Source organism: Phoenix dactylifera, chromosome 17 (assembly GCF_009389715.1).
Source record: "Phoenix dactylifera cultivar Barhee BC4 chromosome 17, palm_55x_up_171113_PBpolish2nd_filt_p, whole genome shotgun sequence".
Taxonomy (NCBI): domain Eukaryota; kingdom Viridiplantae; phylum Streptophyta; class Magnoliopsida; order Arecales; family Arecaceae; genus Phoenix; species Phoenix dactylifera.
In genome coordinates this window covers 1,636,231-1,652,701 of record NC_052408.1, presented here as the reverse complement: position 1 = coordinate 1,652,701, position 16,471 = coordinate 1,636,231, and the positions used below count along the sequence as shown (strand labels likewise).

General features: G+C 41.5%; 2 protein-coding genes across 3 annotated transcripts; both read right to left on the bottom strand.

Annotated features, from left to right (window-relative positions):
* Positions 1-5,134: 5,134 nt before the first annotated feature.
* Positions 5,135-8,761, bottom strand: LOC103723864. The gene is made up of 2 exons (XM_008814936.3): positions 7,342-8,761; positions 5,135-6,452 (listed from the first exon to the last, which is right to left on the bottom strand). The coding sequence occupies exons 1-2, from the start codon at positions 7,620-7,622 to the stop codon at positions 5,135-5,137; spliced, it is 1,599 nt and encodes a 532-aa protein (XP_008813158.2). The 5' UTR covers positions 7,623-8,761.
* Positions 8,762-8,841: 80 nt separating this feature from the next.
* Positions 8,842-15,933, bottom strand: LOC103723856 (ruBisCO large subunit-binding protein subunit beta, chloroplastic-like). 2 transcript variants are annotated; one of them, XM_008814930.4, is made up of 15 exons: positions 15,738-15,933; positions 13,848-14,070; positions 13,620-13,745; positions 13,066-13,203; positions 12,880-12,975; positions 12,472-12,714; positions 12,130-12,364; positions 11,858-12,027; positions 11,694-11,771; positions 11,504-11,575; positions 11,306-11,410; positions 11,029-11,121; positions 10,856-10,948; positions 9,288-9,411; positions 8,842-9,164 (listed from the first exon to the last, which is right to left on the bottom strand). In XM_008814930.4, exons 2-15 carry the CDS (start codon positions 14,064-14,066, stop codon positions 9,151-9,153), a joined length of 1,806 nt encoding a protein of 601 aa, XP_008813152.2. In that variant the 5' UTR covers positions 14,067-14,070; positions 15,738-15,933; the 3' UTR covers positions 8,842-9,150. The 2 variants fall into 2 exon arrangements, with proteins under 2 accessions (XP_008813152.2, XP_008813151.2); XM_008814929.4 differs by having other exon boundaries at positions 13,848-14,089; positions 15,738-15,886.
* Positions 15,934-16,471: the final 538 nt, after the last annotated feature.

The window sequence follows — 16,471 nt, the reverse complement described above, 5'->3', positions numbered from 1 at the left end:
GATCTGGAAGTCAGATTACCCATGGTCTCACCGGGATCTGATCATGCTGAAGGCACCGCCGAAGGCAGTCATACCCAGGACGATCAAGTAATCCCACCCAAACTGAAGTTTCTTCTCAATCAAATCCGATCCCTGGTACCAACTCCCCTTACATCGGATAACTTTCTCACATGGAGATCCCAAGTCACAAGAATTTTCAAAGCTGCTGGTTTTCTTGGTTTCCTTGATGGTTCCTCCACACAAATTCCATCACCAAACATCCCAAACTCTTCAACATATGATACATGGGTTCTAACGGATCAATTCCTTGCCACTGCACTAAACTCCATTATTTCCCCTTCTATTCTTCCATATGTCATTAATCTAGATCATTGTTATCAAATCTGGGCTGTTCTTGACTGCAGATTAAATTCTGCTACACGATCTCATATTATCCAACTCAAAAATGAGCTCCACAATGTCAGAAAATTAGATCTATCAATGTCTCAATACTTAAATGACATTCGCACCAAAGTTGATGCACTGACTGCTGCTGGCTCTAAGATAGATCCAGAAGATGTCATTCTCCATGTCCTCAATGGGCTCCCACCATCTTATGATTCGTTTGCAACTGCAATTCGAACACATCCCTCCCCAATCACTCTAGATGAACTCTATGCCCTCCTTTGCAGTGAAGAAATCATTCTAAGCAATAAGGAGAAACATGAGACAATATCTACACCCACACTTGCTCTCTCTGCAATTCAAGGAAGAGGTCGCAGTGATAGATTTCCCACTGTACACAGAGGAGGAGGTCGTGCAAGACCACCCCAACAATCTGAACCATGGGTGTACCAAGGACGCAACAAAGAAGGCAAGTCCACCATTAAATGCCAAATATGTGGTAAGCGTGGACACTCAGCGCTTCATTGCTGGTATCGAATGGATATCAATTACTCCAGTAAGTATCAACAACCAACTAGGCATCAGGCCTTCCTCACAACACCCTCCTCTACTTCGTCTTCAGAAGAATGGATTGTGGACAATGGTGCCACAGCTCATCTAACACCAGATTTATCCACCTTACATCAACCGGCAACATATCCTGGTACTGAGCAGGTAGCTGTGGGCAATGACGCCTCAATTCCCATTCAACATTCTGGCACTGGTATTCTCCCTACTCCAGCTCACACATTTCATCTCTCTCAAATTCTTCATGTGCCACACATCTCTCACAATCTGTTATCTGTTCACAAGCTTGCATTAGATAACAATTGTGTTCTTATCTTTGACTCCAATGGCTGTATCATCAAGGACAAGAACACCAATCGGATTCTCTTTCAAAGCTGCTGCACTGAAGGCTTATATAAAATTCCATTCACCTTCGTACAACATCATACACCACCAACACTTTCATCCACATCATTTCTCTCAACGCTTCCTTCCTCCACCTCATGGCATCATTGTCTTGGTCATCTGGCTGCCTCCGTTATTTCCCAGATTGTCAAGCGCACTCCACTTCGAGGACTCACCAAGTCAGCTGCTGTTTGTTCATCTTGCTGCATAGCGAAAAGTCACAAACTCCTATTTCAATCTGCTGGCTTCTCCTCCAAACAACCTCTAGATTTAGTACACTCGGATGTCTGGGGTCCTTCCCCTCAATCCTCTGTCACTGGTTTTCGCTACTACGTCCTGTTTGTAGATGATTTCTTCCGCTTCAGCTGGGTTTATCCACTTGTGTCTAAATCAGATGTATTCCATTGCTTTGTACATTTTAAGTCTTTAGTCGAAAATCAATTTACCACCTCTATCAAAGTCCTTAGATCCGATGGTGGAGGTGAATTTTTTAACAAACAATTTCAGCAGCTCCTTACTTCCTCCGGCATCATTCACCAGATGTCATCATCCTACACCCCTGAGCAAAATGGAGTCGCTGAAAGGAAACATCGTCATATCCTTGAGGTGGTCCGAAGCTTACTCATTCATTCCTCCGTTCCCACTAAATTTTGGGTAGAAGCCTTGCTAACTGCTGTTTTTCTTATCAATCGTCTACCCACCCCCTTGCTTAAGCACAAATCTCCCTATGAGCTACTGCTTCACAAACTACCTATCTACAATTTTCTTCGAACCTTTGGCTGCCAATGCTTTCTCTGGCTTCGGCCATACACAAGCAGCAAATTCTCTCCACGATCCACACCATGCATTTTCTTTGGCTACTCTACTCACCATAAAGCATACAGATGCTACAATCCCAGCACTGGCAAAATACTCATCTCTCGTCATGTTACATTTAATGAGACTCATTTCCCATTCTCCCACACATTGCATTCAACTCCTCCCACCCCTTCTGCACTACCTCACTCTCTTCTAGTTCCTGCTTCAATTCATTCCTATAACTTTCCCTCGGCAAAATCCCACACCACCAATCCATCAACAGGAACTAAACCACATGCTTCCTCCAGACCTTCTCCACTGCTCACTACTCCCCCCTCTCCGGCAATACCATACCTCACATCCACCAGCCCTCCACCTGTGCCAGCTTCTCCTGCTCCCCCACAACGACAACATCATATGATAACCAGACTCCAAACTGGTTCCTTAAAGCCAAAACAGATCCTCTCTTTGCTCAGTCCAGTTACCAATACAGAACCTACATGCTTTAGCTCTGCAAACATCAATCCCCACTGGAGGGCTGCTATGTCACAAGAGTTCAACGCCTTGCTCGATTAAGATACATGGGAATTGGTTCCCAGGTTCCCAGATCAACATGTTCTTGGATGCAAATGGACATATCGACTCAAATATAACTCTAATGGCTCTATTGCAAGACACAAAGCACGGCTAGTAGCTCAAGGGTTCAAACAACAATATGGCATTGATTACCTTGAAACCTTCAGTCCGGTGGCTAAATATCCAACCATTAGAGTTCTAATTGTTTTGGCACTAACATCCAATTGGTCAATACAGCAAATTGATGTGTCTAATGCATTTCTGCATGGCAAATTGGAAGAAACTGTCTACATGGAACGGGCTAGAGGATTTGTTGATTCTCTGCGGAGTGATCATGTATGCAAACTCAAGAAAGCCATATATGGGCTGAAGCAAGCCCCTCGGCAGTGGTTTGCAACCTTCACCTCCTTTCTCATTCAACTGGATTTTCAGTTCAGTACAGCTGACCCCTCACTCCTAATTTCTCATCAACACAACGACACCATCTATGTTCTAGTATATGTGGATGACATCCTCATCACAGGGAATGATAATGCTGCTATTCACAAGCTTCTTCTACAACTACAAAGTAAGTTTAAACTCAAAGATCTCGGCACTCTTTCCTATTTCTTAGGAATTCAAGCCACTTACTCACCATCTCGAGTAGCTTTAAATCAAACTAAGTATGCTCACACTCTCCTGCAAAGGGCTAGGATGTTAGATTGCAAACCGGTCCTTTCACCACTGTCTACCAAATCACAACTCACCAAAGAGTCTGAAGCTTAGCCGGATCACTTCAATATCTTACAATCACCAGACCCGACATATCGTTTGCAGTAAACTTCATTTGTCAGTTCATGCATCGTCCCCTACAAGTACACTTTCAAATGCTGAAAAGGATTCTTCGATATGTCAAAAAAGGGCACATTGGATTACTCTCTACACTACAAAACTGGCTCCCTCGCTCTCTCTGCCTTCTCCGACTCGGATTGGGCCGGAGACACCTCAGATCGCCAATCCACCACCGGATTCTGCATCTTTCTTGGTCCAAATCTCATCTCTTGGCATGCCAAGAAACAGCCCACGGTGGCAAAATCATCCACTGAAGCCGAGTATAGAGCCCTTGCTACCACAGCAACCGAGATCATATGGCTCCGTCATCTTTTACATGATTTCAGGATCTCTATTCCCACACCAACTGATCTCAACTCTCACCTTGGCAACAAACCCAGTCTTCCACGCTCGCACCAAACATATCGAAGTTGACTATCACTTCATGCGAGAGAAGGTTCAAACCAAGGAAATCCATCTCGCCCACATCTCCACCCAAGATCAACCGGCAGACATCTTTACGAAAGCTCTTCCCATCACCAGACACTCTCTACTTCGTTTCAAGCTTAGAGTCCTTCCCGCACTCTCAGCTTGAGGGGGGGTATTAATGCACACATTCCTGGGTGCATCACACTGGCTCATCGACTATTCACCACAGCTCTATTCACCAGAACAGAATCCCAAAACGTTTCAAGTCTGAAGTGTTCACATGCCTCTAACAAACCATAACGGGGTTCTGGTATTATAACAAACCCCAAACGGATACTGTTACAGTTTGTTAGGGAAACAGCTCTACTCTAACACTCTTGTAAGAGGCTCTATATAAACTAGAGCAGATGATCTGTGTAATAAAGTTTCATCATTCCTCTTCACATCTTCTTCCTCCTTCTCTTCCTTCTCCCTCCTTCCTTAGAACTTCTACATTAAAGGTGTTAAACCTCAGAAATGAGGCTTTTACTTATTTAGCTGTAATGTCCTCCAAGCATCTAATACTTTGATAAAAAAAATTTGACGCTTAAAACTATATATTAACTTATTATGTTCCCCCTGGTTCAAGTAGCGCGGAAAGACACAGCCAAAATAAATCTGAGTCCGGATTGCGATTTCTACTGAACTAGCAGCAGCAAACAAGTCATCAAGCCTTTTGGCAATTTTTTCCGATAATCAATTAATCGAATGCTAAAAACACTTAATATCATTAATTTATTCTTTAGTTTTCTTTACTAATCAAGAAAAAATATTTTTTATTTTCTGAGAAATCCAGTAGTTATTCAATGCACTCAAATTTGAATCTGAAGTATCTATGCCAACCAGCAGAGCTAAGAACTATTGGCAGAAAAAAAAAATATAATCAAATAAAACTAGAGAATAGGATTTTTTTCCCTCTACTCTAAACTATAATTAATATTTTGCAGTTAGTCATTCATCTTCACTGCACATTAGCCATTGTTCTCAATCAGAAGAGTGAAACAATTTCTTAAGAACAACAAGGAAGGTATGAAGAAAGTATTTGTATTACTTAGCCGAACTCGGCAACAATGCCACACTCAAAAAGAATTACTTGAAATATAATTTGCAGCGAGCAGCATATAGCATTCACAAGAAAGCATACAGCTCAAACTCCTCCTTTCTCTTGTCCTCCGCTCATCTCACCGGAATTCGAGCTCCCTCCAACCCCATTTTCCCCATCTCCAACCCTGTCCAACCCACAAGCAGGAGTACCGTCCTCTCTCTCCTCCTCTTTCACATGCCCTGCAGCCACAACTCCTCCCAAATTACTAACGTTTCCAAAGATCAGCACCACCACTCCCACAAAGCTCCCCAAGAATGCAGCACCGAATGCCTTCCCGGCGTTGCCGGGCGCCGCCGATCCAGCTGCGAACCCAGCGAACGCACCGGCCGCCTTAACCCAAGCAAGCCATGCTGAGAATGCCCCTTCCTTGCCCGCCGGGGAGCAATCCAACAGTAACACCCTCCCAAAGGCATGCAGCACCCCGGCTGCCGTGCTCTGGAGAAGCACCACAAGAACCATATGAACTGGCTCCCACTTCTTGTCCTTGTAGTAGAAACCGAGCCCCGACGTGAATGCAGACATAAAGAATCCAAGCAGCTGCATGCTTACGGCATCAGCCCGCATGATAAGCTGAACTGGATGCAGTGTAGGAAGAGAAAACATAGGAAATATGAAGTAGATCATCCACAGAGATAGCAACATGACTGGTTTGATGCAAAGATCGCCGATGATATATAGAGTGCCGCTCGTGAAGATGCACATCGACGAGAACGACGAAAATAACACGGCAATGAGGCTGCCGATGGCATGCGGATACGTAGCAATTGCAATGAAATGAGCACATTTTGCTGAGGAGCGTGCTGAGGATGGTGGAGCTGGCCGACATGAGAAGGCATGGCAAATGCCGACGGATAACATGAGGCCGCTGAAGATGGAGACCACCCATAGGCTAGTGAGCTTGTCGGAGCGGCGGAGCATGTGATAGGTGAAGGCAGCAATGATGGCAGCCCCGATGGAGCCACCGGTGGTGCAAAATAAGGATAGCCAGCTCGCAGCAGCCCGACGGCGTGGGAAGTGGTCTTTTCCGGCGACATGCGCAGTGTGGCCGCGGATCATGAGGCCTAGGTTGCGGCTGTGTGCGGTGGTGCCAACGGTGGTTGCAACGGCGATCACAGCAATGAAGACAGGGAAGAGCCATGTTGTCTTGAAGAATCCGGTGAGAAGACATGAGAAGGCAGCGATCGCGGTGGCGCCGCCGAGAACTATAGATTGGCCTTCTCCCTGGTCGAGGTAGTGTGCTGCATGGGGGAGGATAGGGCCGGTGAGGAGGATTCCTGCAGCCCATGAGCTTGCTGTCCATTGTAAAGGGGAGAACTTGGCGCCATCGACCTTAATTGAATGATTGATTAGCCTTTGGTATCTGTAAAATTTTTAGAGGAGTCATCTTATTTGGGTTCTAATTCTCAAAACATCACCAAGACTTGTTTCCACAATTTCTAACAGGAGTTACAGATTCTCTACAATTCAGGACCGCAATATACTGTGGTTAAGATTGGCCAAGAACATGCATGCCCTTGAAATCACAACTTAACACGTCACATGATACAAGGAAGGTCTGCAATTAATTGAGAAGTATACCTACCTCCCCGGGTTCAAGGTATACTTACTCTTTTGTAAATTAAAAAACTTAACATCCGATCCTTTAGCTCACTTTCATTTGATGTTTAGCTCTCATATATAGCTCAAATTTTATATATTTTTCACGTAGTTGATTCAGTTTCTCTATCGATGTTTTGTAGTTTATACCATATATTCACGAGCAAGGTGCACATGCTTACGTGCAAAGCGAGGAATTAGATATAAAACGACCATCAAATACAAAGACTAGATATTGTCAGGCCCATCCAGGGGCAAACCTCAATTACCTATGTTCTGGATTTGCTCTCAGTTTTGCTCCTCATTTTTGTTGCATCATAAATAATTTTATAACTGCTTTTCCGAACACTTAATTTGTTCGTGCTATAACACCTCGCAATATATATATGCCTACTACTTGAAACCAGCCAACAATGACAAGATGCATGCATTTTATATATTTTTTCATCCAATAAACTATTGTATACAAGGATGATTATTTATTTAATTTCTGGAAATTTTTGTGTTCAGGAGAATGAGATCTTCGTTCTATACTATGTAATGCCCATGAGCAATTAAAGATATGGTGCAATTGTTTCATCTATTGGTTCCCTACAATTCATTAATTCAAGCAGTATTTCCTCCAAAGAATGAGAAGAAGGAGGTGCACTCACAGGGTCATTTCGTCTGGAGAGCACACCACCCCTCTGGATGTGTAGGCCGGTGGCGGAGGCAGGTCGGAGGTGAGAGACGCTCTTTGGACTATGAGGAGAGGAAAAAGTATCGGAATGAGGACTGTGTAAACAAAGTACGAGCAAAGGCCATAAACGAACCATCCGACGAGCTCCAGACTCCTCGGTGGATCCTCGAGCTTCGCTTGCGACTCCTTGCGAGCGTCCTCCTTCAGCCGGTCGGGATTCTCCGGTGCCTCTCGGATGTCCGGGGTCTCGGACATGGCTGTGTGCGATCGCCGGCGAGCTTGAAGTGAAGTTGGGATTGGTAGGTGCGGTAGGTGGAGCGATGGGAGTGGCTTTGGAGGTGGGGGGATATAAGAGGGAAGGAGATTGCGCAAGTGCTGAGCTGTGGCGCGAAGCTCTCGAGGGTGAGAGGAGCATAGTTTTGGTCGGGAAGCAGCATCTCGAGAAGAATATTTGGCATCACGGAAAAGCGGCTTTTGTATTGCTAGTGTTGTGATTGGTCATGCGGAGCAAGCAACGATGAAGATTTGAATGTTTGTACTCAACTAGTCTAGGCTCTAGAGTGCAAACGAGCCAAACAGCTCGAGAGATATTTTATTTTAATTATTTATTTTAAATTATGTTCAAAGTTCAAATTTAAGTATGGCCCTATGATATTCAAATACGAGCTTGAGTATCAAATTCGAACTTCGATGCTGAGGCTCAATCGATCTCGAATCAAATTTGATCTTGAGTAATCTGAACCGTGTCAAACTTAAAAACTTCTAACTACTTAGCTCGATTACAACTTCTAGTACAGTCTCGTGCGCCTAAAAATTTAAAAAAAAGGTTATAGAGCTTTAACTATCATTTGATTAAAATTTCAGTTAGCAATTTTTCACGCATTAAAATCAATTTTTTATTTTGTTATTAATATAAAAATCTCTCTCTCTTTTTCTTTTTTTTTTTTTGTTAGATCAATTGTGGACAAGCCCGATGCATTGAAAGAGAAGTATCTTCTGCCGTCTGCATCACTTATCCATGCACCACACCAATCTAATCATCTCATTCTTATGGATCCCATTCATCATGTGCCATGATTAGTCCACAATCCACAAAAATAAAACAAGACGATCGCCATGATGCGCAGCTACAGTTAGATTATAAGTTCTCCGGATCAGGTGACTTAAACCATGGCACGGAACAAAGACCCACCCTTCTACAAAACCAAGCTAAACCGGGCCTAATCCACGCCAGGACCCACCTCACCCAAGGGTCGACTCATCTAACGAGGTCAAATTTGAGTACTGCCAATTAACAAGTATGTCCTGCTCTAAAAGTCTAGTTTTAAGTATTAAGCCAGAGTTTATAATTGTGCATCGTATAGACTTCAGGTTTCAACATTCATCTGACACATAACACCAAACTGTCAGGTGCCTACATTGGCACAAGCTTTGTTCCAATGCAGCAGCAGCAACAAAAAGAGAAAACACCACAGAATGCTGACTGAGAGCGTTTCTTTCTCAATTGCCATCCACGATTTACGTGCGTGCTACAAGTTAATTTTTCATATTCTTTTTAACTAACAGCACGTAAATCATTCCAAAGAAGCTAGTGTTGGTTTCCCAAAAATGTAATGAAATTGTTACACCAACAAGCTGATATCACATGCCGCAATTTGATAACCATATCATTAACGTCACATCTCAGCTCCATCATCTGAATCAAGTTTACAAAAAGAAAGACCTCTAATTGCAATCTCCAGAATGGAGGATCCTATCATTCTCATCACCATCACAATCTTCGTCAGTATCCATATCCTGAAAAAAATATATCAAGTCAGTGCTTCAGCTGGCAGCGAACATGGTAGAAAGGACAGACGAGCACGCGCGTGCACAAGCAAGAGAGAGAGAGCTTCAAGCTCAACTTGAGTTGACTAATACCTGAATTGTCCATTGGGTTTCCTGCAGGAACAGGCTCAGGCTCCTTGATGTCAACAACCACAACATCAGAGGTGAGGAAGGTCTTGGCGACTGAAGCTGCATGCTCCAAACAGCACCTCACAACCTGTTTTTCCAAAGAAAGCCAAGTTCAAAATCCTAGGCAGAGCAGTTGCCATTTGTTAAGAGACAAACAAATAAAGCAATCATAGATGAGACTTAAATATTAAAAAAAATATAACGGCTAAGCTTTTTTTCATCAATGATATTTCCATCCCTTGCTTTTTAACTGGATCGCATTATTACCAACTTGCTATCCAAGACTCGGATCATATAACTTATGAAACATGACCTGAAAAAAAATGGAAACCTTGGATCTTCACGAACCTCTCTCAGCAATCCGAATGTACAACCAAAATTGAAAGACTGCTCATATGCTTGAATAAGTATGTACAGTTGAAACAAATTAGCCCATACAAACATCTAGTCTTAGGCCTTTTGAGTGAATTTATAAGCTGCGAACTGTCAAGACCAGTTCTTTGATTCGTTGTCACCATTCTTCTCCATATGATATGTATGATATGATATCTTCTACTCCTTTATGCTGACCCTTCAAGAATAATTTGAAGCCAATCTCCAGGCACCTTAAACATTATTCACAAATCTCTACTCATACTCGCCAAGCTTGAGCAACTTTAATGCTTTCTCCAGAATCCATTTCGCTGCCTCGGTTTTTCTATTACAGATAAATATATTACATGTATGTTTGTTTAATGTAAATCTGTTTTAGTAAACCTCATCAGTCAAACAGCCGCTGGTGTCTTTATTTTGACCTTTATTTCTCACTAGTTTTAACAACCATTCAGATTGGCACTCATTTCTTGGATATCTTATATAATCTGCTCCAACCAACTTCATTATCAACATCCTGATCCACACAAGATCTTACTTGATAAAGAAACAACGAGTTCTGGAAAACTTTAACCACTCAATTTCGAGTATTAATTATGGAAATTTTAAATCTTATCATATGGTTTCACATTATGCAGACACTCCGTCGCAGGTCGTAAATCCTAAACTTTTGTCAGAGGTTATAAAGCAGCATCCAATACACTTTGTCTTAAACTCGCACACACTGATGGTACAGTGTTTTAAACTAATATGCATCAATGATGTTTCTAATTACGTGTTAAATTTAAAATACATGTTATTCATTTATAACCCAACTAAAATAAAAGTATTCATTTAAAAGCTGGACAGATTATTTTCTTTTTATAAAAAAAGGAGGTGTCCTGCTGCTACAGGGTCTGAGGAGGGATCAAATGTATGTCGCCTTGACCCCACCTTCGGAGAGACTATTTCCATGTTTTGAACCCATGATACCCTAGAGACAGTAGAATAACCTTCCCATTATGCCAAGACCTGCTGTCTTACATGTTGAAGAGATAACGGATCAATTTGTTTCACCCAAATTGGCACCAAATTGAGGTACATGATTCCACTTGCACCTAAGTTGCACTAATACTTGTAAAAGGATAACAAAAGCAAGGAGTTCAAAAAGGATGACAAACCTTAGTTGGGTCAATAATCCCCGCAGCCATCAAATCCTCGTAGTTTCCAGTTGCGGCATTATAACCAATTTTAAGGTTATCACTAGCAAGCACCTGACACAACAAAAACAGTCAAGATGATCTGTGCATGCAGCAAATTAATTGATTTCATGCAAGACTTAAAAAGCCTGCACCTTCTCAATGACCACACTTCCATTGACACCAGCATTTTTAGCAATCAATTTCAGTGGGTAGCTCAAAGCCCTCCTCACTATCTCTGCCCCAACCTGCAATGACATCAAGACAAACAGGTCACACTATCAATCTGAACATGTATTCAGCATTTTGATTTTATTTCCTTGTTTTGAAGGGACAAATAGTTGCCCATCCACCATAAATGTTTGATCTGGCGGAGATGCAAATATATTATAACCATCTAGCCTTTTCCCGCTATGCAAATATATCATTAACCTTTTGCTCATCATTCTCAAGAGTCTCCTTGATGGCATCAACCTTGGATGCGAGCCTCAAAAGACTACAGCCACCACCAACAACAATACCTTCCTCAACAGCCGCCTGAGCACAAATGCACACAAGACTTAATAAGTAATAGAGCAGTTGACATTTAGACTTAAGCTGAAAACTGGTCTTGTCACGAACAAAACATACCTTGGTAGCATTGAGAGCATCTTCAACTCTCAATTTCTTCTCTTTCAGTTCTGTTTCTGTTTGCGCTCCAACCTGTACAAGTTGGAGAACAATGTTACAGCATAACATACCCTTTCCCATATAAAGAATGAGAAAATAGAAAAAAAGGAGCTTAGACATTGCAATTCCCGAGATTAACCCTTCAATATACCTGAATGACAGCAACACCACCAGAGAGTTTTGCTATCCTCTCATTAAGCTTTTCCTTTTCATATTCTTGTTCAGCAGCCTGAGAAACAAGATAAACAGTATTGATATTGGCTTCAGAATCACAGCCAATGTTAGCCAGAAAGTAATTTGTTCAAAAAATCAAACCTCAATAAGATTCCGGATCTGTGCAACTCTTTTATTTACTGCCCCCTGTGTGCTCCCATCACCAACTATGGTGGTTGAGTCTTTGGTTAGTACAACCTTTGCAGCAGTACCCAAGACCTCTTTGTCCGCTTTATCCAAGGTAAGCCCAACTTCATCTCTTATTACGGTACCTGCATGCAACAACATCCCATCAGAATATCAAGATAAACAGATAGATATAACGATACTAGGACACAGCAGGAGAACATCTTAAGAATGAACTCCAGATTAACCTCCAGTCAGTATCGCAATGTCGTCAAGGTATTGACTTTTGCGCTCTCCAAACCCCGGGGCTTTAATTGCAGCAATTTTCAATGACCCTCTAAGCTTGTTCACGACAAGAGTTGCGAGGGCTTCCTGTTCAATGTCTTCTGCAATTAATAATATCGGATAACCCCCTTTTATGGCATCCTCCAAAACATAGATCAGATCTCTTGCATTTGTAATTTTTTTGTCCACAAGAAGCACCTGAAAATACAAGCACATAACAATACTTGGATACATGCGAACCACAAATGAAACACCAAAAGACAACCATATCAAAATGCAAAAACAATCTGCAGTTAAGTTCAAACCTTGCAATTTTCATATTCAGCTGACATTTTTTCACTGTCTGTTACAAAGTAGGGGGAAATATAACCACGATCAAATTGCATTCCCTCTACCACATAAAGGCTGTTTTCTGCACTTTTTCCTTCTTCAAGTGTAACCACCCCCTTCCTACCCACCTTGCTCAGAGCATCAGCTACCATGTTTCCTATTTCATAGTTGTTTCCAGCACTAACAGCAGCTACATCTGCAAGTTCAATGTCTTCAACCTGCCACATATGATGAAATACATCAAATACAAAAGCATTTTACGCCACAAAGAATGATAAAATTACCTAACCTGAAGCTAGATTAAAACTTGATGCTACTTGATTTTAGAAACATTGCTGGTGTTACGTCTATAATAGAAGAATCTAGTAAAATTCTCAACTTACCTCCTTAGATATTTTCCTGAGTTCAGACACTAGGGATTTAGCAGTTTTCTCAATGCCACGAGTAATCTGAACTGGGTTGGCTCCTGCTGCAACCACCTATAAGTTACAGATATTTGGTTTATCAGACAAAAAAAATACACCTACCTCTAATCCAGTTATCAGGAATTTGGATTCGGAATGGTGTACCTTAACACCTTCAGCAATCAAACCTTGAGCAAGGACAACCGAAGTAGTTGTTCCATCCCCAGCCAAGTCATTCGTCTTTGCAGCAGCTTGTCTTACCAGCTTTGCACCAATATTCTCAACAGGATCCTCTAGCTCAACCTACAAAACAGCCAAGTTACACTTGTTTATGGTCACAATGCACAATTAAGAACTGATAGTTTATTGCTGCAATATTCAAAGATTTGAAACACATGACATCAAAATGAGAAACAGAAAAAACATAATGTCAGCTACGAAGCAAAAGGAAAGACAAACTTGATTATTATAAAAGTCTGATGGCAAAAAAATTTTAGATGCCCTACTTCAGTGTAAAACACCAGAATTCACCAAAGATTAACTAAAAAATCAAACACCATTGGATAAAGGAATGCAACCTTAGTTTGGTTGAAAGTTAAAACAACTAAGAAGGAATTATATCGGCAAACCAAAAATAATGAGAAATGACCTGTTTTTAAGTTTATGCACTTAAACCCAGCGTAAATCTTGACAAAGGCAGATTAACATGATAATTTTACCTCTTTGGCCACTGTAACCCCATCATTAACAATTCTAGGAGATCCATATTTGCTCTCCAGAACAACATTTCTGCCTTTTGGACCAAGAGTAACACCAACAAGGTCTGCAAGCTTGTTAACACCAGTCTGAAATGATAGGGAGAAAAAGGTGACTCAGGAAAAAGCAATTATCATAAAGCACTACCAGTCAGAACAAGCTTGAAAACAAATAAGCTCCACAAAACTCACTTGCAGCTTTTTAGTAGCTGATCCATCCTTGTTGAAGTACAACTCCTTGGCCATTGCATTAATCTTTAAGTTACATCTTTTCCTTGGACACACATTCTGTCTCCTGCCACTGACGGAAGTAGATGATATAAAAGCAAGCGAAGAAAATTGGGAAAACCTTTTAGCAGAAGCTGAAAGCTTGCTGTCCGTTGCAAGGCCAATTGGAGCAGCAAAAGACATAGTGCTGAAAGATGAAGACATTCCTGACAAAGTTATAAAAGAATCAAGTAAGTCTAGCAGACTATTTCCAAAAAACAGTCATTTCTGCATGTCACAAAAGCATGAATCATCATGTCAAACAGAAAAATATAATCATGTGCCACAGGAGGGGAAGAGATCAAGTGGAATGGTTCAAAAACCATAAAGCAGTTCATGTTCTTAGCACAGCACTGGCAGAGGAACATAAAATCCCAGACACTCTTATCAGAACTTTAAACAAGATAACAAACATATCCAAAAAGAAAATTTAGAAAAGGTCACAAATTTGCACATATGCCCCCTCGGACTTTAGGACCACAGGTATTCAAATATGGCTATAATTGAATAATTTAATTACGACGGAAACATGCAGAGCAACTGCTGAAACAATAAAAATTCAAAGTGTTCATTTTTTCTTTTTTTTTTTGATCACACATGGTTTGGCTACAAAACAGTATGTCATCGAAAATGAGAAAGCATCCGATCATACAACAAAAATCATTTTGAAAAGAAAATAATGCACCTGTCCTGCATTAATCCATGGGAAAGAACCTAAAATCTTGCAAGCATGTTATACCAACAAATCAGCCAAAACATTTTTTCATATTTTAAGAGATATTTCCTATTTTTCACCTTTTTTTTATCTCACATGGTTTGGCTACACAACAGTATGCCATGAGAAAATGAGAAAGCATCCGATCATACAACAAAAATCATTTTGAAAAGAAAATAATGCACCTGTCCTGCATTAATCCACGGGAAAGAATCTAAAATGTTGCAAGCATGTTATATCAACTGATCAGCCAAACTATTTTTTCATATTTTAAGAGATATTTTCTATTTTTCACCTAATTTGGACAATCAACACTAACCCACATAGATGAGCATTTTCTTAACACTAACAAGTCCTGAAAAGAAAAAAGAAATCGAAATTCTCCATCCAACAAGTTACTTAAATGCAAAATGGCAGAATTGTGTTCACAATAAGTGTGAAAAATAGTAATATACTAGATTTCCAGGCTAAATAGCAAAAATAAATGATATGGCATATTCAAACATCCTCATATGCATTTGGCAGCATTTTACAAGTGCAGGGGGTTCATTTTATGCTGTATGCCAGCACCAGAACAACATGGGATTTAGGGAGTCTAATTGTCCATTTAATTAGATGCAATTTTTATCCAAAAATTGTCATAACAATATCATAACTTTGTCTATGAATTAAATCATCAAGCAGGCGTACCGTTAATGAACAGGGAATAAAATAAAATAGCCCCAAGCTACCCTTTTTATCCCCCAGTTCCCTCCTAAGCCTAAAAGATTTACTTCCTCACAAAACCCCATCTTTTCTACTTCTAATTGCCAGAAATCCATTCCAGGGCGTTGATTCAAGCTTTTAAACGATTAAAATGGAGATACAATCAAATCAAAATCCATCCGTTCGATATCTAAGCGGCAGAAATCCAATCCAAAACATCCAAGATTCAAGCTTTTAAGCGATTAAACGAGAACCAACCAACAAACCTTAGACCCTGACCTTAATTCTGATTCCAAACACTCAAGACCCTAAAAATCTAAGCATTTCCCACGGAAAACAAGAACATAGGAGGCGAAATCGAAGCCGGGGAACTCGAAAAAGAGAGAAGGAATCACCTGAACACGGATTGAAGGGCTAGAGTTTCGCGGATTTGGGTGGATAATGCTCGCTGCAAGACTCTTCTCCTCTTCCCACGAAAGAGCTTCGGGGGACAGACGGATGAGGTTTTATAGAAGAAGGGTTTTTGTGCTGCTCTCTTAACGCTCGTGAAGATTCGGGAGGATCTAAGCCGTTGGATTTGGAAACGTCGGTCCCCGGGCAATTGTGGAACCATCTAGAAAGGTGGATGGGAGGTTGTGATATTTTAATTCCGTGGGTCGGCTTGAACCGGGTTTAGACCGGACGCAACCAAGAAAAGAAAATAGGTCTTAGAAGAGGTTCCGATTGCCATTCAAGGACGCTTTTGGCGCTTTTTTTTTTTTTTTTTTTTTTTTTTTTGCTAATGCGGGTGGATCAGACCTGACGAGACCGGATACACCCAATAAAGTCAGAAAATAAAATACCACGGAGTGCCAGAGGCACCTCCCCATCGCCACTCCATAAGGTGCTTCCGGAGTGAGAAGCTACATACGCAGCTACCCAATCCGCAGCAGCATTACCTTCACGGTAAATATGCTTGGCCCGAAAGGCCCATCCATCCCTCGCCATAACCCAAATGTCACGGAGCAAGGGATGGTCACACCCGCCACGCCTTGGACCCCCCTGGATCCAACCGACAATGGTGGCTGAGTCACCCTTCAGGATAATGGACCTGGCCCGTAAGACACACCGGGCATGGCGAAGGCCTGCC